At 34.2% G+C, this 24,677-nt stretch overlaps 2 protein-coding genes across 3 annotated transcripts; one reads left to right on the top strand and one right to left on the bottom strand.

Annotated features, from left to right (window-relative positions):
* Positions 1-253: 253 nt before the first annotated feature.
* LOC145801223 (uncharacterized) lies at positions 254-8,348 on the bottom strand. Of its 2 annotated transcripts, XM_082891896.1 has the most exons (7): positions 7,986-8,348; positions 7,137-7,388; positions 5,269-5,299; positions 4,678-4,743; positions 3,718-3,849; positions 3,446-3,562; positions 254-845 (listed from the first exon to the last, which is right to left on the bottom strand). In XM_082891896.1, exons 4-7 carry the CDS (start codon positions 4,693-4,695, stop codon positions 735-737), a joined length of 378 nt encoding a protein of 125 aa, XP_082748022.1. In that variant the 5' UTR covers positions 4,696-4,743; positions 5,269-5,299; positions 7,137-7,388; positions 7,986-8,348; the 3' UTR covers positions 254-734. The 2 variants fall into 2 exon arrangements, with proteins under 2 accessions (XP_082748022.1, XP_082748021.1); XM_082891895.1 differs by lacking the exons at positions 254-845; positions 3,446-3,562; positions 3,718-3,849; ... (1 more) ...; positions 5,269-5,299; positions 7,986-8,348 and adding an exon at positions 5,633-6,631 and having other exon boundaries at positions 7,137-7,599.
* Positions 8,349-10,370: 2,022 nt separating this feature from the next.
* On the top strand, positions 10,371-20,840 carry LOC114281878 (beta-fructofuranosidase, insoluble isoenzyme 1). Its single transcript, XM_082893417.1, has 7 exons — positions 10,371-10,598; positions 18,312-18,320; positions 18,484-19,343; positions 19,431-19,589; positions 19,872-20,116; positions 20,216-20,306; positions 20,398-20,840. Exons 1-7 carry the CDS (start codon positions 10,382-10,384, stop codon positions 20,575-20,577), a joined length of 1,761 nt encoding a protein of 586 aa, XP_082749543.1. The 5' UTR covers positions 10,371-10,381; the 3' UTR covers positions 20,578-20,840.
* The last annotated feature ends 3,837 nt before the right edge of the window (positions 20,841-24,677 follow it).

The raw sequence follows: 24,677 nt of genomic DNA on the forward strand, positions 1-24,677 counted from the left end.
ACCAAAAAGTTTGGTCGCCAATTATCACATTCAACGACCAAAAAGTTTGGTCGCCAATTGTGACATTCCGCGACCAAAAAATTTGGTCGCCAATCGTGACATTCCGCGACCAAAAAATTTGGTCGCCAATTGTGACATTCTGCAACCAAAATTTGTTTGGTCGCCAATTGTGACATTTCGCGACCATAAAATTTGGTTGCCAATTGTGACATTCTGCGACCAAAATTTGTTTTGGTCGCCAATTGGGACATTTCGCGACCAAAAATTATGGTCGCCAATTGTGACATTCTGCGACCAAAATTTTTTTGGTCGCCAATTGTGACATTTCGCGACTAATCAATTGGTCGCCAAAACTATAAAAACCAAACCAAATTTTGGTCGCCAATACCCAACAAAATAAACCTGTAATTTATAATAATTCATCCAATTTATTCAATATAATCTGTAAAAAGAAGAAATCATTCAAACCAACAAATAAATTGAATCATCAACATTCAATCAAAAACCATATATCAACCATTTCTGAACCTGTTTAATTAAAGTCAACAACTATTATAAGTTTACATCCGCAAATAATTCGAAACTACATATTTCATTTAGCATAAAAATTAAACACATAACAAGTACTTGTTATTATGTTTTAAATTTTTATCCATGTACATCAACCCAAAAATATAACTAGTAGTCTACCAAATATTTTCTATACACACACATCCAAAAATATAACTACTAGTCTACCCTAATATTTTCCATATACATCTATACAAAAATATATAATCCTTCCAAAAATACAAAAAGTGCCAATTTGTCCTGTACAATTTAGCTTTGTGCACGAGTTCATCTATCTGTACCAAAGAAAAAGAGAAATAATGTCAGTTAAAATTGGACAAATAATGAAAAATGTCCATGAAAAGCAAAGGTCACATTAGCAAATTAAAATGACTACCATTATCAAATTGTAAATAAAACAATAGCATTCTTATGTCTATAGAATAAATTGGATGAGCCATAATTCCCCGTTTAACCAGTTTGTGACTATTGGATAGTTTTATTTCTAATCGTTTTTATTTAGAGATAAGTATTAGAAAATGCAAATACTAATATATTACTTTATATTTATCATGCATGTATTGATCAGTGATATAAAAAAATGTTTAAAACAAAAAATAATATATAGCAGCTCTCTAATAAATTTGATACATCGATGATTAATAGTTTGTATTTATAGTTGACTGTCACCTATAAATACAAACTATGAATTGGTGTTGATAGTCACCACCATATATAGCACACCACCGAAAGCATCCAGACAGATCTGATGCAGACCACCAAAATTGCTTCAGATCAGTCCACCTTCTTGACTGATGCAATACTTCACCATGCAGACCACCAAAGGAAGAGAAAAGAAGGAAAAAAAAGAAATAGAGAGGAGCTAATTTAGAGCAGTTTTGGACCCCAAACGCCCCGGTTTTGCCTACTTTGTCACACTTTTATGTCCTACATAACTAATAATGCGTCCTATCGAAGCGTTGCTTGCTTTCACAAGTTTGTTTGATCTAGGCCGAGGTGACCGCTACGATCTCGGATTGTTTCCAGGCTGTTTCCAACTTTTTGCCCCAACCAGCTCGTTTTTGCCTTATCTATCACATTTTGGTTTCCATGGAACAGTCACAAATTCTTGTTTAACTAGTCATCCTTGGATCAGTGGAACATTACAATGTTTAAAGTTTCTATACTGGTCAACATAAACTAAACTGTAAATTCCATCTTTACCCCCCTATCCTCAGAGAGTATGTCTTGGTTTGATGACTAAGAAAATGATACATGAATATTTATCCCCCTTTCTTTTTACCTCCTACGTACGAACCATATGTATAAATATAGGACCTATCATATCTATAAAATAATACTATCTATAATTCACTGAACTCAACATGATACTAAAATTCACTGAACTACATGAATATTTATTTTTATTTTTATTTTTTGCTTAAAGATCGATCCTCTTCTGATTGAATATGCTTTTTTTTTAGTCTAAAAGCTTCAAGTCGAGAGGAATCTCCATGTTGACCACTTTTGGAAGTGATTTCTTTTAAAACAATCTTGTGTTCAATCATGCAATTAAGTTAGTCTTTCAATTGTACACTTGTAAATATCATAATCACTTATATTTAGAATAACAAAGACTAATGTTAATTTGGCTATTGTAATATATATTAAAAAAAATTAATGCTTTGCAACATATTAAAACAAAAACAAAAACAAATTATGTAATGTGTGATATTATAGAAAATTTTAAATTTTTATGTAAACTATATGGGTGAAATGTTATGCTCCACTACAACATAAAAATATAATAACAAAGAAAGCACTTGAGTTTAGATATACATAAAATAGTGGATGATTCGCGAATAATGCAATGTAGATTCATTCATTCTCTAGATTTTTTATTTTTTATTTTTAGTTAGCCATGGAACAAAATGAGCATGCATTATTGTTGTAGAAATATTTGAAGGTGTGAAAATAAAATGGGTGATATAGTAATCTTCAATCATCTTATTCATAAAATTAAAAATAAAAAAAAGGGGGGGGGGGGGGGAAGGTAGGGGATAACCTAATTATTTTTCATTAACATTATGAATGAAAAATTAGTGATGATGAAAAGTTAGAGAAGTTAGAGAAAAGTTAGAGAAGATTTTCCAAAATAAGAGTATTGATTTAATGAAGTATTAAATAGTTGGACAATCTTTAATTATTCACTTTAATAAGTGAGACAAATTTAAACATATTAAGTTGTTAACAAGACCCTTTACAAAGGCGTATCCAAGGCTTTAAAATATTTAAACACATTTTTTATTTCTCGATATGTATCAACTCAACAAAATATAGCTCTTTACATATCAAAATAGCAAAAAAATAATTTATGTAACCGACCTTTTTAAATTGGGACACAAAGCTTAGTTGGCTTCGTTTGGACAATTGAATGTAAAAATGTTTCAAAATTGGATTATGCAACTCTTTTAGTCAAATCTCATACATGTAGCTATAACTCTTTGTTTGTTTTTTCCCTCCACTGTCCCAATCAAAAAGTATGGAACACTTTTTAATCAATCGTCTCACCTAATGAGTCACAAATGAATAATTGAGCAACTGATTTCATTGGCATATATATGATTCCCAATGGGGTGATTACTAAAGGCACTGAAAAAGGATGGTTGGATTAGGTTGCGTGCCACACTAATTAAACATCAGTTTGATTGATTAAACATCCCATATACAGTTTTAACTATCACCCAATAACAAAGGCAAATTCTTGAAAATGTTGTATTTGAATCATAAATTTGATTAGATTTTTAAAATAAGAAGGAAAAGGTAAAGAAAATGGAGGAAAAAAATTAATATATCTAATTTAGGTATGTTATGGACGCAGAAAAATTTCACAAACCTGTAGATCCTCCATGACAGTTGGGTATGCATCCTTGAGATCAATAACAGCAATGCCCTCTGGAAATTTACGTATTAGGATGAGTAGTTGATTCTTGTCCTTCAGAGCATGTTTGGACTGTAATCAAATAAAGACCAAGTAAATTCTCAGCACAAAGACAACTTTTTTTCGAAGCTTTTTGGGCAGGCACCTGTAACAATCTATGAACTCTTGGGGAAGACAGAGAAGTTCAATTGTCTGCCAGGGTTCCAGGTGAAAAGATTAGGATTTACCTTGTAAGCGAAGCACATCCCATCATAGTTCACTTTTGGGTTATTCCTCAAACTGTCAAAGACAGCCTTGTTGGAATTAATGTCAACATAACATGCTTCATTTATTTGCTCTGGTGTAAAGGCTTGCCTTGTCTGCAGAACAAGAAACATAAATAATTAAGGTGTAATTAATCCCTTTCAAGTGAGCCTACAAAAAATGAGAGGACAAATCAACCAATGACTTCCCACATGCCCCTGCCTCGCACACTGGCATCCTGCAGGGGTAGGTGGGTTGTGCAGCAAGTATCAACAACAGGAATAAGTTCAAGGCTCACAACATAAGAAGTATTGGAGGAACTATAAAACTTCTACAACCTCTATATTTTTTTGCTAAGTCTATAACATAACCTCTATATTTGAACACTGTAGATCTACCCAAAGAAATCTCACATTATCCAACCCCCAGCTGGATGAAAAATCTCGAGAGATAAATAATGCTCAATATGTAAAGAGCGCCCCAGAGAAATCGGTGTAACAAGTAGTGTCAGACTTGTCAGTGTTGGGAACCATAACCAGTTTTAAAAAAAAAATAGACTATTTGAGTTTTTAAACCTGAAAACCCAAAAAGAACCAAACCCCCTGTTTTAGAAGTGCATTGTTTAAGCACATTATTTTAAGCTAAATAAGCCGCAATTTTTTTTTTTTTTTAACAAACAGAGCGTATCTAAGTCTAACCCAAATGAATAACAAATTGTCCTGAAAAACCAAACTAAATCGAGCTATTGTGATTAATAGTAATCATTGACATAAAACACTATCTAACCCAGATGGGACAATGAAGGATCAATTCAAACATCAAAGGCGAAGAAAGTGCAGGACCAAAACCTCTTGCACTGTAAAACTAAGATAATGACTCTTAATATAAAGTTATCCTAGGAGAGCAATCTAAGAGGTAGTGGAAAGCTTTAGTTGAAGCCTTACCAGGAGACCAGACAACATGAATCAGACTTCATTGGCAACTTCAATTAAATTCCAAGTGCTAAAGACCTGTAGGGAAAAGCTGGTTAGAAGGATCACTGCCATTTGAGTACGAACAAGTCACCCAATCGCATGCGCTAAGAAAATGGTAAATCAGTGATGATCATCCTTGTGCCAACTGTCTCTGCATGTGGGTCAGCAAGTTGGGACAGAAACATACAATTGTGTAAAATATCTTTGTGTGAGAGTGGAAATTTTTGGGTAAAGTAGACCAACAAGGTTCCACTTGATGTTTGCAAAGTCAAGTCAATTAACTGTTTTAATAAATCCTAGGCCATTCAAGAGCAGGCCTAATTTCCCATTGAAGTGCAATACATCCATAAGGATTATTTAAGCCACTGGAATAACGAAACATTTTCGGCTCATTTTTCAATGTTCATTACTAAAATGCAACATATTGCTAAATAGAATTTGAGTATCATCTAAACTTTCACAGACACTTTTAAATTAGATTCATAGACTCGACTCGACTCGACTCAATGAAGCATCAGACTTGACATAAGATTTAAGCAAATAAGAATGAAGAAGGCATACCAAGTTGTTTCAGAATGTCAGTGAACGTAGCCTGCAAAACATAGGAAGAAAAGAAGAAAACGCTGGTTATCCCTGGTGCAATCTGGAATGCAAAAAAAAAAAAAACAAAAAAATCTAACTAACTAATTTTCTAACCATAACAACAAACAGGAACAAGAAATAAACATGAAAATAGTTGCTATTCTTCATAAAGTTTAGGTAGTTTTATAAGATTAAGCATTTAAAATTTTAAAAATAGGTTAGAGAGATGGGGTTTTGCATCCACACTAAGTCATTGATTATGCAAAGAAGTTAACCGTTATAAATTTAATCTCTCTCTCTCTCTCTCTCTTATTTTTCTTTATTTTTCTTTTGGTTTTGATCAGCAACAAATAGTAGTTAAAAGTAAACATGGTCACTTCTGTGTAAAAGTAGAAAGCATTTTCTGTTTAAAAACCAATGCTTCACTCTCTGAACCTCATCAGACATTGTTTTATCTTCAAGATTCTTCATTGAAACTTCAACATCATAAGCCAACCTCAAGCATGCCAAAAGATTAAGTCAAAATAAAATCATAAAATCACATGTACCACAACTTACAAATAATCTTAAAATTCTATATACTCCCAAGTCCTATATATAAAATTAATTATCTAAATCTAGGTTAACAAAATCCTTTCCATCTAATTCCATATGACTTTTCTAAGAGAATGATCCCATCAAATATTCTAATCCTAATGAGTACGCCTTGTACACAAATGATTCATGGCACATGCTTTGATTTTAGCAGAAAAGAATATAAACTATCATGAAAGAATAAAACATATTTAGCACAAAAATCTTTAAAAACCAAATTATGAGAAAGCACCCCAAAAATCTTTGGAATTAAGCAGGTTTGTAAGAGCATGGGAACTATAATGATATCCCTCTCCATGCAATTAATAAACTACACCCATTTGTCAGAATAGTAAGCCCATCTTCATGTAGGCCACATAACCAAATTGATCCATGGTCACCTGTTTCAATTAATTACATGTTACCATTGTCCCATTAAGAATCATTGTTAAGTTCATCAACATATATCATAGAATAGAACTGATAGCCAAAGGTGAAAAGATAGTACCCTCAATCTTCTATAAGGGCAAATCAAATTTAGTTGTCACACCTAGTTGCTAGGTCTCTATACACACAAAACTCTAGCTTCGATGATAGACAGAACAGAAGCATGTTAAAATATAAGCTTTCTGTATTGGTGTTGGTTCTTTAAACCCAAGACTATATATTGCTTTCATAAGCAGGGGAAGTAGCCTCTGTTCATTCCAAGCGTAATATTCAGCTTCATCAACTGAATCTCCTTCAATATCCTCCTTGGGATCACTGACTTCTGTCACAATTTAATTTTGTAAAAAAAAAAAATCACTCGTTCAAACAGAATCCAAAATACAAACTATCTAACAAATTTAATCACTTTATGAAGCAGTCTGCACTATCTCATAAACTTAACTTTAAGATTGACCCAGAAATTGATAAGTGGCAGACTCATAACAAGTACATTTGTAGTGAATCAGAACCAAAATATTACCAAATCATTTATATATGAAAAAAGAGATCAAAACTTGTCAACCTTAAATGCATTCCCAACCCAAAGATCAATAAATTACCATTAATATGTAGAGAGACAAAAATATACCAAATTATGATTTATCTAGCACAGAAATGGATAAATACTAAAGCATTGACATGTTCAGAACAAAATCTATAAGAAACCTTAACCTCAATCTAATCAAACAAAATTTTATACTAATCCACAAATTTACTAAAAAATAAATAAGCAGAATTACAATTCTGACTCAAATTATTAAAAATTGAAGAGAATTCAAAACACTAACCAGCAGTTGGTTCTTCATTTTCCTCAGAATTCTTTGCATCCTTGTTCTTCTTTTTCTTCTTTCTCTTCACTTTATTATCCTTCTCTTCACTTACAGCTTCAACCTCACCACCAAGCTCATCCTCCACTTCACTATGCTTCCTTTTTTTCTCATTTTTATTTTCTTTAGTCCTTTGTTTCTTGTTTTCTCTCTCAGGTTTAGGAATTTCCAAACCATACTCAGATTCATCAATCTCTTCAAGCGATAGAAAACCTACATTCACAACCAAAAAATATGTATATATCATCATCTCTTAAAATTTCCAACATCAACCCCTGTTTGGTTGCCAAGAAAATGCAGGAAACTAAAAGAACTCAACTGTTTAGAATTCTGAAGCATGTGAAAAAAACTAACAGAAACCCATAACGAAAAACAGCATGAAAACCCAAAATTTTCGTTTAATTGAAATTGAAAACTAATCGAACCTCCCTCGAGTTCGCTAGAGCCAACAGAGATAGAGAAAGGGTCGTCGTTTTTGGAGAGAGAAGAGTTCCATGGAAGCGAATCGAAGTGGTCGAGCTGTTCAAAGCCTTGTCTGGGTCGCTTTGCCTTGTTTGGTTTCTTCTTTGAAGCCATGTCTAGAGCTCAGAGCTTACAAACAAGGTCGAACGGCGACCCTTTTTGGGCTGTACGAGTGTTTTGGTGCGCAGTGTTTTGGATACTCGTGAAAATTAATAACATTACCAAATTTTTTGTTAAACTAGAGTTACTTAAGGTTCACTAATTTTACAGAATTTTCGAATTGCTCAATCAAAACCTTGATTTTTAGTGAAAATCCCCAAATCAAAACCCTAGTTTGAATCTACAAACCTGGTTGAAGGGTGGAAGTGTTCTTTGCGTGCGTAAGTCTCTTCCGTCTCCTTTCGGCCACCTTCTCTCTCCGTCGTTACTTCTCTTTCTTTGTTCTTTTCTTCTGGTTCAGAGCTCTGTCTGTGTGTATTTTCTTTGTTCATCTTCTCCTTCTCACTCATTGTTATGCCGGTTGGGGTTTGGGTTTGGGATTTGGGGTCTAAAGAAGAGAGAGGGTGAGGGTTTTGAAGAGTTTTTGCAAAAGAAAGAGAGGAGGGTTTGGGATTTGGTGTCCGATGCAAAGAGAGGGTAGGGGTTTGAAGAGCTTTAGCAGAGACCTGAGAGAGAGAGAGGAGATGGTACGATGGAGAGAAATTTTTTTTACTCGCAAAAAATTTTCATTTCCCCCTCCATGTTTTAAATTTCCCTCCCAAATTTTTGGCAACCAAAAGACAATATTAGTCGCAAAAAAAGCTATCTTCGCCGACAAATTTTTTTAGTCGCAAAATCTCAATCAACGGCGACTAAAATATTAGTTGCTAAAAATATAATTTGGCGACTAATTTTTTTTGGTTGCTGAAAATAAGTTTTTGGCGACCAAATTTTTGGTCACCAAAAAATATGTGACCTTTCGCGACCAAATGTGTAGTTGGTCGGCAAAAACATACCACTTTCTGCGACCAACTCATTTTTTGGTCGCTAAAATATAACCTTCTACGACTAATAACATTTGGTCGCCAAAATTAATGATCATTCGCGACTACTTAATATTTGGTAGCCAAATATCATTTTTTTGCGACCAAAATTTTTTTGGTCGGCAAAAATGGTCGCCAAATGTGTAAATTCTTGTAGTGACACCACATGTGCTCACAAATTATTCGAGACTAGGGATAAAACCCCTAACACCTTCATGAGAAAAAAAAATTATATCCGGAAGATTATTTATTCAATGGAGATGGTTTCGGGCATTCTTCATGAAGGAAGTTACTAAGGGCATTCTCTGCCAATGATTCTAGCCCAACTGATTCGATGTCAAAGGACAAAGGAAAGGCGACAAAAGCTCTTATTCAATACCCAATTGGCGTAAAGGGAGGGCATCTTAGGTCTCGTTTGACAAGTAATTGTTTTAGTCAAAAAGTCACTAAAAAAATCAAAAAGTCAAAGATTCTTTTTTCTATCTACTTTTTGTACATCTTTTCGTAAAAAAATAAAAAGTCATCCCAAACATAATAGTTTTTTTATATTATATTTTAATCAAAAAGTTACTAAAAAAACATGTTCCCAAATGAGACTTAAATACGGGCACTAGCTTTCCCGGTAGAGAATGCAAGATCTTAAAATTCTTCAGCCGAAGAATGACGAAGGTTTAGAAGGGGAAGTTATTCTTGATGCAGCAAGCAACACAAAATCATTAAGAGGTTTTTGAGCAAATGCAATTTTGACCAAATTCAAAAATAAGATACATTTTAAAATTTAGAGAAATTAAGCAATAATATAATATTTCACTTGCCAACTTTTCTTTTTATCACATATTAATTATCATTTCATGTGACATTTGTAAAATGATTAGATATTAATGAAATTTACGTAAATTTTTATTGTATTAATGATAGTAAAGTTTTATATGCATATATCAGAACATACATAATATAACTATAATGTTTTTGTAACAAAACCACTACAATATCATAACTTTTCTCATTACAATAGTTTGTAAGATTTATCCATAAGCGGTTACATTCATAACATAATCACAACAAATAAGTTTTAGATAGAATACACATCATAAATTCAAACATTAGTAACTTTTATAAAAAACAGACCTAACATTTTTCATTAGGTATTATTTCTCAAAGTCCTAACATACATTTCTTCATATATAACGTCAACAACTCAATTTAGTGTTAAAAATAAAAAATAAAATAAAATAAAATAAAAAAGCCATGCAATTCATCAAAAAATAAATAAATAAATAAGATAAAATGAAACCACCTCCCGGTCAATGTGAAAATTATCCAAATTTATTCCTATCCTTTAGTTTAGTTTCCTGACTCCTTCAGTCTCTTTCAAATGAATACCAACTGATATATTAATTGATATATTAACTGATATATTAATAGATTATATAGCATAATTTTATTAGTTTTGAATTTTTATAATTTATATAATAGGTAAAATCTATAATTTTATAGTAATTAGTGTCTGGGGCACCATTGCTTTCAAATCGAATCCTCTCTCTTTTTTATTTTTTATTTTTATTTTTAAGATGGATAAGACCAAATCCTCTCTCTATCTCTCTATATCCTAACTTCTTCCCGATTTCCACTGTTGTTTTTCTGTTTTTTATGTGATATACATACTGTTCCTTTTATTGTTTTTTTATTCTCTCTCAGTCTCTCTCACTCAGTCAAAACCCAATGGAGGCATTGAAGTTTGTTTGGGGTTTGAAAGGTTTGATATGGTATAATGGGGTTGTTGTGATGATTATGATGATCATCATAGCCAACATTAATGGCAGCGTGGAAGCTTCCCACAAGGTGTATAGGGAGTACCAGTCCCTTCCTCCTCCCCTTGAACTCAACCACATCCACAGAACTGGCTTCCACTTTCAACCCAAACACCACTGGATCAATGGTAATAATCACACATTTATTCAAGCCTCTCTCTCTCTCTTTTTTTTTTTTTTTTTAATTTTATTTTATTGAGGTTAGTGGTAGTGCCTTTGTATTGCACTGTAGCAATGCCTTCATTTTTCAAAATATATCTTTTATATAAAGCTTTCATATAAAATATAGAATGATGTTTTTTTTTTATTATTTTTTTTTATCAGCAAATAAAAAATTTCATTAAAAACATAAAATTTAAAGGTACAAAGAAAAAAGAACGCATTAAGAGAGATTCAAAGAGTAAAACACTCTGCTACTACTGCTACTCGCGTCTTTACAACCAACTCCTAAGTCACAATTTATATATTTTAAAAGACAAATAAAACAACAAAACAAAATCTTGAGCCCCACACCTATAACACTGATACACAACTAGAACCCACGCCAGCCTCGAGTGCCCTACACCTCATTGTTCTCATCATAATATTCAAAGGGCAATGCTACATCCCCTAAAATAACCCCCCCTAATCCCCCTAATTTCCATATCAAGTAAAAAAAAAAAAAAAAAAAAGAAAACAGTTACCCAAAATGAAAATTAGGGGGATTAGGGGGTTATTTTAGGGATCCAAATCATTTCCCATATTCAAAATACCATTCATACATCATTTTCAGTGTGCTTTCTTTATAAATTTTCTATCTACAAATTGTTAAGCAAACTCAGCCTTCACCTTCACAGTTGCAGTCTTCACTCTCAACACTGCCGAAGCAGGTGCACCAGCATGATCAAAACAACTCCACCTCATCTGAAGTCTGTTAGATTAGTTAGCACTAGTTAGTATTAACTCTAGCAGTTGTAAAGTTGTTAGAACTATAGTTAAATGTAACTATAGTTAGGTAGAGTATATTAGTTTATAAATACTGTACATGATCAAGTGAGATCAATTTGAATATTAATAAAAAATCTGTTTTGACTCTTCTCTGCTTTATCTTGAATCTGCTTTAAGAAATAATTCAGAAAACCCAACTCTTTCATGGAAAAAACTTTATGCATTTGAGCAAGCAATGAGGTAATATAAGAAACATCACTCCCAGTTAGCAAAATATCATCAACATATATAAGTAGAATGGTGATGGCAGATGCAGTCTTCTTAATAAACAAAGAAGAGTCACAATGACTACCAATGAAACCTTGGGACAAGAGAAAAGTGGAGAATGTAGAAAACCATGCCCGAGGAGCTTGCTTAAGCCCATACAAGGCTTTATGCAATTTGCACACCTTATGAGGATGAGAAGAATCAATAAAACCGGAGGGTTGAGTCATATAAACCTCCTCATGAAGGACACCATGCAAGAAAGCATTAGATACATCCAATTGTTTGATAGACCAACCAAAATGAAGTGCCAGACACAATAAAATGCGAATAGTAGGCTGCTTGGCAACAGGACTAAAGGTTTCTTCATAGTCAATACCCTCCTCCTGGAGATAACCTTTAGCCACTAACCGGGCTTTATAACGAGCAATGGAACCGTCAGAGTTCTTTTTCAAGCGATAAACCCACTTACACCCGATGACATTCTTGTTGGGTGGAAGGTCAACTAAGGACCAAGTATGTTGGAGTTGAAGGGCATGAAATTCTTCATTCATAGCCTGAGTCCAAGCTGAAGATTGAGAGGCTTCCTTATAGGAAGAAGGTTCAGTGGGAACTTGAGCCAGATGAGCAGTAGGAAAAAGAGAAGTAGATTTAGACCGAGTGACCATAGAATGAGTGTTGGAGCTTATATGAGGAGCATTATGAGTAGAAACTGGAGCAGAGAGAGGTAAATCAATAGAAATGGAAGAGATAGGAATAGGATAAGAAGAGGAAGAAACTGGAGGATGAGGATTGGACAGAGGAAGAGCAGTAGAAGAAATAGGGTGATTAGCAGAACTAGGAACAGGAAGAGGAACAATTGGAGGTGCAGAGGAGGAAAGAGAAACAGAAGAAGGAGAGCTGAAAGAAGAAACAGAAGAAGAAGTAGAGGGCCAGAAAAAAGAATGTAATTGAGTAACTGATGGAACTGGGGAAGAAGAAGAAGAAGAACAAGATGCAAAAGGAAAACAAGTTTCATCAAACACAACATGCCTAGAAAGATAGATATGACCTGTAGAGGGATCAAGACAGCGATACCCTTTTACTGACGGATGATAACCAATGAAAACACATGGAATGGACTTAGGTTGAAGCTTGTGGTTAGTGTAGGGCCGTAACCAAGGATAACACCTGCAACCAAAAATTCTTAGAAAAGAATAATCTGGAGGTTTATTAAACAACATTTCAAAAGGAGTAAGATTGTGAAGCTTAGCAGTAGGTAATCTATTAATTAGCAAGACAGCTGTAGCTAGTGCCTCAAACCAAAGATTTAAAGGCAAAGAGGCATGATGCATTAGAGCAATAGTTGTTTCAATGAGATGTCTGTGTTTTCGCTCAGCCACTCCATTTTGAGGAGGAGTGTGAGGACAAGTAAGATGATGTAAAATACCTTTTTGTTTAAGAAAATTTTGAAATTCAGTAGATAAGTATTCACCACCATTGTCACTGCGAAGAATTTTAAGAGATGTAGAAAATTGAGTTTCAACTAAAGCTTTGAATTCAAGAAATTTAGAAAATACTTCACTCTTGTAATGAAGCGGAAACAACCAAGTAAATTTGCTAAAATCATCAATGAAAACAACATAATACTTGTAGCCTGATACTTTGTAGCCTGATACAGAGGCAGAAAATGGGCCCCAAACATCTGAATGAATGAGAGCTAAAGGTTTATTAACAGTTGAATTGGACAAACTAAAAGGAAGCCTATGTGTCTTAGAGACACAACAATGAGGACATAAACCAGAGGACGGGTGAGAAGGCAAATGAAAAGTGTTAAGGATGTGATGAAGCTTTGTGGATGAAGGATGTCCAAGTCTGAGATGCCAATTTGGAGCAGAAGCAGCAGTTGAAGAAGCAGCAGTGGGAGAATTGGTACTCTTGAAACAGGCCTGTGGAGAAGATGAAGAGAACATGGAAACTGATTGAGGAGCATGATAAAGACCCTGAGAATTAAGGCCTTTATACAGAATGCTCTTGGTATCCTTGTCCTGAACAACAAACTTATCAGCATCAAAGATAACAGAACAGTTATTATCAGATGCGAGTCTATGAACAGATAACAGATTAGAAGAAATATGAGGAACATGAAGAACTTGTTGGAGTTTAAGTGGAAAAGAAGGAGTTGGAAGCAAACCATTACCAATGTGATGGATAGGAAGAGAAGAACCATCGCCTATTGTGACTTGATCAGTGCCTTGATAAGGCTGATAATCAGAAAGCTGATTCAAGTCATTGGTAATATGGCTGGTTGCAGCAGAATCAACATACCAAGTAGGAGGAGCAGAAGAGGACTGAAATTGAGATGGAGAAGCAGAAGCCACATATGCTGCTTTAGGTGTACCAGAGGTTGTGTGAAAATTATGATCCATGCGATGCCAACATTCCAAGGCTGTATGATTGTATTTGCCACAGATCTGACAAACAATTAGAGAACCAGTATGATGTGGTGGAGAATTCTGAAAAGATGCACTAGACTGAGACTGCTGAAACGGTAGATGTGGAGATTGGAAATTTTTTCCTCCGCGACGAGAGCTGGATCCTCGGAAATAGCGACTTCCACTTCGGTTAGAGAAATTACCTCTGTAGCCTCTAGGAGAACCATTAGAACCACCTCTGTTAGAAAAGGATCTGGTAGTTGCAGCATAGGCAAAACGAATTTCAGATGCTTGAGAACTTTTATTTGCAGCTTCAATATGAATCTCCTCAGAACAAAGTAAAGAACTCAGAGTTGCAAGTGACATGGAATCAGATCTGGTGCGGATGGAAGTTTTAAAAGCATTATACTCAGCGGGCAATCCATTCAAGATTAAGAGAACTATATCCTCCTCTGCACCTCCAATTGTTCCTCTTCCTGTTCCTAGTTCTGCTAATCACCCTATTTCTTCTACTGCTCTTCCTCTGTCCAATCCTCATCCTCCAGTTTCTTCCTCTTCTTATCCTATTCCTATCTCTTCCATTTCTATTGATTTACCTCTCTCTGCTCCAGTTTCTACTCATAATGCTCCTCATATACGCTCCAACACTCATTCTATGGTCACTCGGTCTAAATCTACTTCTCTTTTTCCTACTGCTCATCTGGCTCAAGTTCCCACTGAACCTTCTTCCTATAAGGAAGCCTCTCAATCTTCAGCTTGGACTCAGGCTATGAATGAAGAATTTCATGCCCTTCAACTCCAACATACTTGGTCCTTAGTTGACCTTCCACCCAACAAGAATGTCATCGGGTGTAAGTGGGTTTATCGCTTGAAAAAGAACTCTGACGGTTCCATTGCTCGTTATAAAGCCCGGTTAGTGGCTAAAGGTTATCTCCAGGAGGAGGGTATTGACTATGCAGAAACCTTTAGTCCTGTTGCCAAGCAGCCTACTATTCGCATTTTATTGTGTCTGGCACTTCATTTTGGTTGGTCTATCAAACAATTGGATGTATCTAATGCTTTCTTGCATGGTGTCCTTCATGAGGAGGTTTATATGACTCAACCCTCCGGTTTTATTGATTCTTCTCATCCTCATAAGGTGTGCAAATTGCATAAAGCCTTGTATGGGCTTAAGCAAGCTCCTCGGGCATGGTTTTCTACATTCTCCACTTTTCTCTTGTCCCAAGGTTTCATTGGTAGTCATTGTGACTCTTCTTTGTTTATTAAGAAGACTGCATCTGCCATCACCATTCTACTTATATATGTTGATGATATTTTGCTAACTGGGAGTGATGTTTCTTATATTACCTCATTGCTTGCTCAAATGCATAAAGTTTTTTCCATGAAAGAGTTGGGTTTTCTGAATTATTTCTTAGGCATTTCTGTTCACATGTCTGCTGCTGGTTTCTTTTTGCATCAATCTAAGTATGCCACTGAGATATTAGCCAAAGCTGGGATGTCCCACTGCAAGCCCTATGCCTCTCCCATGGCTACTAAATCCTCCAGCTTCCCCGACTCTGATCTTTCTTTTGCTCAGCCTGCTTTGTATCGCAGTATTGTTGGGGCTCTTCAATATCTGACCATTACTCGCCCCGACATTGCTTTCGCTGTCAACTCTGCCTGTCAACATATGCATGCTCCTTTGGTTAGTCATTTTAATGCTGTCAAACGCTTATTGCGTTATTTGAAAGGAACTCTTCATAAGGGCCTTCAGTTTCAGCCTGGCCCTCTTGTTCTCACTGCCTATTCGGATTCCGACTGGGCTGGGAATGCCCTTGACCGCAGGTCCACTACTGGCTTTTGTATTTTTCTGGGTCCCAACTTGGTTTCTTGGTCTGCGAAGAAACAACCTACTGTTTCTCGCTCCTCCACTGAAGCTGAATATCGCGCTCTTGCTCAGACTTCAGCCGAGCTTAGCTGGCTTGGCATGCTTCTTCGGGATCTGCACATTCCTTTTGTCCCCCCTACTCTATGGTGTGACAATCTCTCTGCCATTGCCCTGTCTAGTAATCCGGTTTTTCATGCTCGGTCTAAACATATTGAAGTGGACTATCATTTTGTTCGTGAGCGTGTTGCTTCCAAACAGTTGCTTATCAAACATCTTGCTACTGCTGACCAGATTGCTGATATCCTCACAAAACCCCTTCCAGTTTCTCGGTTTAACTTTCTTCAACACAAGCTTCTGGCTCATTCTTCTCCTGTCAGCTTGACGGGGCATGTTAAGCAAACTCAGCCTTCACCTTCACAGTTGCAGTCTTCACTCTCAACACTGCCGAAGCAGGTGCACCAGCATGATCAAAACAACTCCACCTCATCTGAAGTCTGTTAGATTAGTTAGCACTAGTTAGTATTAACTCTAGCAGTTGTAAAGTTGTTAGAACTATAGTTAAATGTAACTATAGTTAGGTAGAGTATATTAGTTTATAAATACTGTACATGATCAAGTGAGATCAATTTGAATATTAATAAAAAATCTGTTTTGACTCTTCTCTGCTTTATCTTGAATCTGCTTTACAAATCATTTATTTTTGAAAATATGAAAACAATAACATACTTTATAAAAAAAGAAAAAAAAAAGAAAAAAAGAAAAAGCAATAAATTACATTGACACCACTTAAGATTTGGTTCAATTACATTAATGTTACGGACCTTTTGGAACTTACATACCCCTCTATGAGATTTAAAGTCACATTACGGCTCCCCCCCTCCCCCAAATAACCATTAAGTCAACTAACATATTACTCTTAATTCACTAATTAATTTTGTAAAAATGTCTATTTTACTCTCACTAAATTTCATATCCACTCATTAAAACATATAAGAGTTTTAAAGATCAAATGTTTTGATTTTTAAAAGTAAAAATTTTGTTGCAAAAGACATTTAGAGACAAATTTTTATTGTCACGAGAATAGTTGCTAAAAGATCGTCTTAAAAAGTTAAAAACCAGGCTTTTAGCGAAATTTTAAAAATGTCACTAATAAATAGACTTTCAAAGAAAAAATAATTTGGTCTCAAAATGGTTTATTATTTGATCCCTAAAAAATAATTTTATCCTAAATTTTGGTCTTTAAAACCTTAATTTTTTTGTGGTGACTCTACCAACCAAAGTCACTCATTTGCTCAGCTATTTGAGACTTTCATCAAGCATTTGGTGTCAACCCCTATTAGAGCCACCACATCCAAACCTCCACAACCATAGGCCCCACTACCCCTAATCCCCATCACAATTACTAGTGCTTCTACCGTACATTTCACATAGAACTTCCATCAAACACCTTAAATTCATATTAGAAAAACCTCAACAACCAAATAACATCAATGGATAAAGCATGGTTCAATGTAGGTAAACCAAAGGTGTGAGAATGGGAATGGGCAGTGGTGTCTATTGTAGTGTTAGGAATTTAACAATACTTAAAAATAATACGAATTGAAACAATCATAGACATATACAAAAATTTAAGGATTTACATGGTTCACCTCGAAATAGGGCTACGTCCTCCGTTACTACAGTTTTACTATGGTTTGAAAACAATTACAACTCTCTCTGACAATACAAGAGACACCCCTCTTATATGCACATAGCCAAGGCCTATATTAACTAATGTGAGATCGTATTAGTAGACCATCGATACTTATTGCAATGAGTTACTATCTCAGAGGGTTGAGAAACTACTCTCAAAGAGATTGCATTCCATCAACACTTGCACTGGTGACTCCTTTCTGCTTCTCATTGTTGCTATTAATTTTGAATATAGTGTCTTTATTTTACAACAAAGGGTTATATCACAAGTTAACTAAAATATTCTTTTCGAAATAACTTAATCCCAATCAATTGGGCTATTTTAGTGAGGTCCAAGGATCAATAATGATTACATGATGACTTTATTTATACATATATATCAAGCTTCTTTTTACTTTGCTAAATGATGGGAATTCGGATTCTTAACCTCAATCATGCATATTAGTTTACCCGTCTTCTTGTGTATTCATTTCATACATCATTCCTGTCACTTACATTCTCTTTGTTTTCCATGATTACCATCATGAATTACCTTAATTTTGATGCTTTTGTATTCTAAAACTTTGGTTACCTATATTATTTCTGCCACTGCCATTATTACTGACTCTTTCTTTGTTTTTGTTTTTGTTTTTGTTTTTTACTGTATTCAATTTTGGTCTTCAAACAACAAACCACAGATCCAAATGGTGAGTAATTTTTTTTTTTTTAAAAAGCCTTAAGTTACTTTTCATTGCAATCAAGAAAGCAAACTTATTTTTGCAAATAGCCTATTTTATTAGTATATTTATGTTTGCTCCATTTGTTTTGTAATATTTTCTTTCTCTTTTTTTGCAATCTAAATGTTAACAGGACCAATGTATTACCAAGGAATCTACCATTTATTTTACCAGTATAATCCTAAAGGTGCAGTTTGGGGCAACATTGTCTGGGCTCATTCAGTATCCACTGATATGATCAACTGGAAATCATTGGACCTTGCAATCTACCCTTCAAAATTGTTTGATCAATACGGGTGTTGGTCTGGGTCATCCACAATCCTTCCTGGCAATAAACCGGTCATACTCTATACCGGAATTATTGATAAAAACAATACCCAGGTCCAAAACTATGCAGTACCTGCTAATTATTCAGATCCATACCTCCAGGAATGGATAAAGCCCAATAACAACCCATTAGTATTTCCCGGCATTGGTATAAATAAGACAGAATTTCGTGACCCGACTACTGCATGGTGGGACAAAGATGGGCATTGGAGGATTTTGGTGGGTAGCAAGAGAAAAGGTAGAGGGATGGTATATTTGTTTAGGAGTAGGGATTTCTTGAAATGGATTAAAGCCCAACACCCACTACATTCTAAGGCTAAGACGGGTATGTGGGAGTGCCCAGATTTCTACCCGGTGTCCATGGATAGTGCATTCGGATTGGAAACTTCGGCTATCGAGGGAAATATCAAACATGTCCTAAAGGTGAGCCTTGATGAGACAAGATTTGAGTACTATACAATTGGAACGTATTTTCGCGAAAAGGATAGGTATGTGCCAGATAATACATCCATTGATGGTTGGAACGGGTTGAGGTACGATTATGGAAATTTCTATGCTTCAAAGACATTTTTTGATGCTAGTAAGAATAGGAGGATCTTGTTGGGATGGTCTAATGAGTCAGATACCCCTACGGAGGATGTCAAAAAGGGATGGGCTGGAATTCAGGTAAATACATGTTGATCACCAATATTTGAGGAACTCCATTTTATTGGTTAAGAATTTACTAGTTTATTTTTTATGACATTATTTTAGACAATACCGCGAAAGGTCTGGCTTGATACAAGTGGAAAACAATTGGTACAATGGCCAATCGAAGAATTAGAAACTCTAAGAAGGGAAGAAGTTCACTTGAGTGATCATAAGCTCAATCTGGGAGATTACGTTGAAATTAAAGGAATTACAGCTATACAGGTTTGTTTTCTTAAAGTAGATTCCCTAATGTCATCATGTTTATGGTAGAAAAAAAAGTATAGAAGCACAGAAAAAATTCCAAATAAAATACGAAGAGCGCTGTATTCATTCTAAAAAAAAGCCTATATTCCACCAGAATGAATATAGTGCAACCGCATTGCATTCTGTACGCTTTTTACCTTGAATAATTCTAGTGTTTGTCACATTATGAATAATGAAATGCTACTTTGTTCAAACAAGTTCAATAGCATTTTCATAAATGGTTGACTCATGTCTTCCTAGGCTGATGTTGAAGTGATCTTCTCATTCCCAAGCTTGGACAAGGCAGAGCCATTGGATCCTAGTTGGGTTCACATGGATGCCCAAACGCTTTGCAGCCACAAGGGTTCGACTGTTCAAGGTGGGGTTGGACCATTTGGCCTGTTAACATTGGCTTCAAAACACCTTGAACAATACACTCCCATCTTCTTTAGAGTTTTTAAGGCAACAAACAAGCATGTTGTTCTCATGTGCTCTGATGCAACAAGGTTTGTAATATTTCTATGTATATGTGTGCCATTTTCTTGTTCCTAATAGTTCCTCTTAATTAAGTCCTAACTAGGTTTTGCATTTGGCTACTTTGATAGTTCCTCTTTGAAGAAAGAAGTGTATAAGCCATCATATGCAAGTTTTGTGGATGCAGATTTAACTCATAAGAAGCTGTCACTCAGAAGTTTGGTATGATTTTATTTTATTTTATAAAAAAAGTGTTCCTCAAAATTCTTTTTCTCTCTCTGAATGACATGGCTAATTATGAACATGTTTGCAGATTGATCACTCTGTTGTGGAAAGTTTTGGAGCACAAGGAAAGACATGCATTACATCTAGGGTTTATCCTTCCCGAGCAGTATTAATGGATGCACATTTATATGCATTTAACAATGGTACTGAGACAATTACAATTGAAAATCTAAATGCCTGGAGCTTAGCCAATCCTCAAATGAACTAAGGAGGAGTTGAGTTTTTTTTTTTGCCCTTTTGTTTAGGAAATGTTTTTATAATTTTATGTGGACATGAAAATAGTTAGAAGTACCTTATTAGATCTTTTTTGTGGGATACATGTCTAGGGTTCAGTTCATTGTTGCATAATAAAAAAATAAAAAATAAAAAAGAGGCGGTTGTAGAAATGGTGAAAGTTGTGGATAGCTCATTTATTAGGAATTTAGACCACTTTTATCTTTATTTTTCAATGTTAAAACTCAACTTTCTTGATTACAGTTTGAAGGCCTTTTTGATATTAAAGCCTACAACACATATTGACCTCTAGCATAGAGTTCGATAGTATGATGTGTCAAGAGAGAGAGTCTCATTCCATGGACAAAAGACTCAACAGTGTTTCTAGTAACCACAAGATGGGTTAGAAAGAGAATGTCTTGTCAGGCGATTTGGCCGCAACAACGATTACAATACATTGCTTGAACATTCTTCATTCATTTGTCAAGATTCTTATTTCTCTTTCAATTTAGATTGTGTCGCGTCAAAAGTGAAAGAAATGGAAGGTTGAGATTGTCTTATCAAAAGGCGTCATTTTGGTTACTTTTCTTTCTTTTCATTTTGACGTCCTTCTGTTTCTCTACCTTACATCCCAAATCTTAGAGAACTTCCATTACCAAATCTGAGAGAGCAGCCGCCAAAAAATGATGACCAAGATCGACGATTAAGGTTATGTTTGATTGGAGAATTTGATAAAGGAAATGGAAATGGAAATGGAAAAAGAGGAAGAATTATTAGGATTCCAAATTCCAACTATGTTTGGTTGAGTTGGGAATTGAAGAAGGAAAAGAAATCATTTTTCAGAAACTCTCTCTCATTGCCCATCATCACACATGCCTCAGTCATCTCCATCAACGTGTCTGTTTCACTTCCTAATATGTTTAATATGGCTTGACTACAAATTGGTGCATATGACTGATAGATTTAATTAAATTTTTTTTTTTTTAATCGAGGAAGCAGTTTTTTTTTCTCTCTTTTCAATAAAAAAAAGAACAAAGAATTGTAGTCGTGAATTGTAATAACGAAAATAAAAGTGTACATGATTAAAGTGCTTCGGTTTGTTTTTCAGAAAAAAGTTTCAATTTTTTAAAATAAAAAATAAAAATTAATTTGATAAAAATAAAAATTAATTTTTTTTTAAATAAAAGAAAAATTATTTATAAGTCCTATTAAGGAGACTTATGCTACATATGATCCTACTAAAAAACTTATATTTCCATAAATCCTGTGGGAAGTTTGTTGACACATTTACCCTCAATATTAGTTGTTAATATCATAAATAATAGTAAAATCATATATAGGAAATTGAACGTTACCATAGATCATATAACGTGACACCTAAACGTAACGTGACACCTATGATCTATGGCAACATTCAAGGTGTCACGTTACGTTATACGAAATTGAATGTTGCCATAGATCATAGGTGTCACGTTACGTTTATGTAAGTGTCACGTTACGTTACGTTTATGTAGATCATATAGAAAATTGAATGTTATCATAGATCATATTTATATGAAATGTAACGTGACACCAACATAAACCAGCAACGTTTCCACATTCAATTTAAAAAAATAAAAACTCATTAAGTTTGTGAAACGTAACGTGACACGTTATGTTACGTTTATGTAGGTGTCACGTTATGTTGCGTTTATATAGGTGTCACGTTATGTTACGTTTATGTAAGTGTCATGTCATGCTACGTTTATGTAGGATATTGTGGAATACATTCCTATCTAAATAGGACTTGAGACTCTATAAGAAATTACACAGGACTTAGCCTACCATAAGTGTCTGAAAAATGACTTATAAATAAGTCTCCCTTAAAAAAAATTTAAAAATTATTTATAGTCACCCAAAAAATAAAATTGTATAAAAATGGTAAATATTTTTGATTTCTTTCACCTAATTAATATTTTAGAAAAAAAAAATTTCAGCAAGTTTTTGAAAACCAAATCAAATAGTCTATTGATTTTGTGATTTTAAGAGCCAAACTAAACAGTTAACACCTATAAAATCGAATCAAAACCAAAATAAAAAAATAATTTTGTTTCAAATTTGTTCATGATTCCAAGAGTTCCTATTTAAATTGAACATAATGATGATCAAGTTAATATTATTAAAGTATTAATCAGTGTTACAGATCTATAGTTTTATTGGAATAGTCTCACAAGCATTAAAAAAAAAAATCAACATTAAAATAGAACTTGATAAGTAGTGCATAGCATTCACATCCATAATATCATAAAGAAGTGCAACATAAACCATTTGGAATCTCAAGGACACATACATGCCCTGAATCTACCATTCAAGTGCGACATGCAACTAAGAAAGTCTACATACAAAAAATCCAAGCTTAATGATATTTTCATAGGTTTACTAAATCCCTTAAAATTTCAAATAAAAAAGTACTAAAGAAAGAAAAATAGTACTATGCATCAAAGATTGAAAATCCAAATTTAACAGATAACCAATGACCTCCGCGTTCAATAGGGCAAGCTAGGTACGCTCGAGCATCACTCACTTCTTTAGTAAGAACTTGATACACCTTCATTCGAGAAGCATCACTCATGCCATAAACCTTCCCAATCTCCTCAAATAATTGTTCATCTGTATAGTTTTAAAGGTTTACCACGATCAAATGCTGTTGCAACTGCATCTAGACCCTCCTTAATTGACCTTATTTCCTCACAAGCATAAGCGTTTGATTAGGACATATCTTTCATAATCTCCTTGTTCTGAAATTGACTTCCTTATATGATCACGACAATGAAGAATTGAGACAAGGTTGACAACATATGAAGCATACATAGCTACACAAGTGGCTACCCACTTTCTATACTTTTCCCATTCCTCTTGATCATGAATCTACAATTTTTTAAAATAAAAAAATCATATCCGCTTGTTAATAATGTTTCCATGTTGCAATGATACATCAAAAAGTTCTTAGTCCAAAATTGAAATGATTCATAAAAAAGTTCATAGACTAGACAACACTCAAATGACAACCCATTTGGGTACAATGCTTCAAACATGTTTTCCCAATCAACTAATTTAAGGCGCAATAGAGTCTACCCCCTTTAATTTAAATAATACTAAAATAAATACTATGCTTGAAGTTAACATGTACCAAATAATAGGACTGTTTCCATCCTACACCACTTCTACTCTCCTACAAATTCATCTAAGATGATCTATACTCATATTACCCAAAACTAATTTAATCCAATGCAAAAGACCATCCAAAAGCTCACGTTTCAAATAAACATTGGGTAAATTACAAATACATCCCTAAAGTTTACTTAAATTACAAATTACCCCCTGTGGTTCTAGAAACTACATTATGCCCCATATCATAACAAATAGGTCCTTTTATTAATAAATCATCAAGTTAATTAATAGTTTTTAATAATATTAAAATTTTATTTTAATTAATAATTTAGATAATTTTATTATTGTATAGGTGAATGGTTAGAAATTTCACTTTTTCAATTAATTCTGTTAAATAAAAAATTCTGACAGGGAGATAGCTGTAATTTTCCAAACCACAGGAGGCAATTCATATTTTAATCAAACCTCAGAGGGTATATTTGTAATTTACCTATAAACATTCAATCAAACATTTCACGAGAATGAAAGGGTTAATTTATAAAGCTTGAAATCATGAAAAAACACAAAATAAAAGAAAGTGAAATAAACCAAATAGGCACACATCTATAAACTATAACAAGCAAATTGTTATAGCAAACAAACATATAAACAGATAAAATAAAACAAACAGCAAATGTAAAACCAATTTAATCTCATTAAAGTGATGAGAAGTGAAATGAAGATATTAAATCATTAAACTACTTAGAAAACAAACAGGGTTTTTGCAATTTCACTTCAAAGCAAAATTGCAAAGCTTGAACATAGATAAACAAATCCATGTATCTATAATCTCTGATTCATAATAAAAACATATATAGGTGTGTGTATGTATGGAATTTTCAATACAGATTTGAGTTCGACGAGAGAAGAAGAGAAAACGAAAGAGAGGCACAAATACCTGATCGA

Source organism: Camellia sinensis, chromosome 10, assembly GCF_055761805.1.
Source record: "Camellia sinensis isolate YWXY chromosome 10, ASM5576180v1, whole genome shotgun sequence".
NCBI classification, from domain to species: domain Eukaryota; kingdom Viridiplantae; phylum Streptophyta; class Magnoliopsida; order Ericales; family Theaceae; genus Camellia; species Camellia sinensis.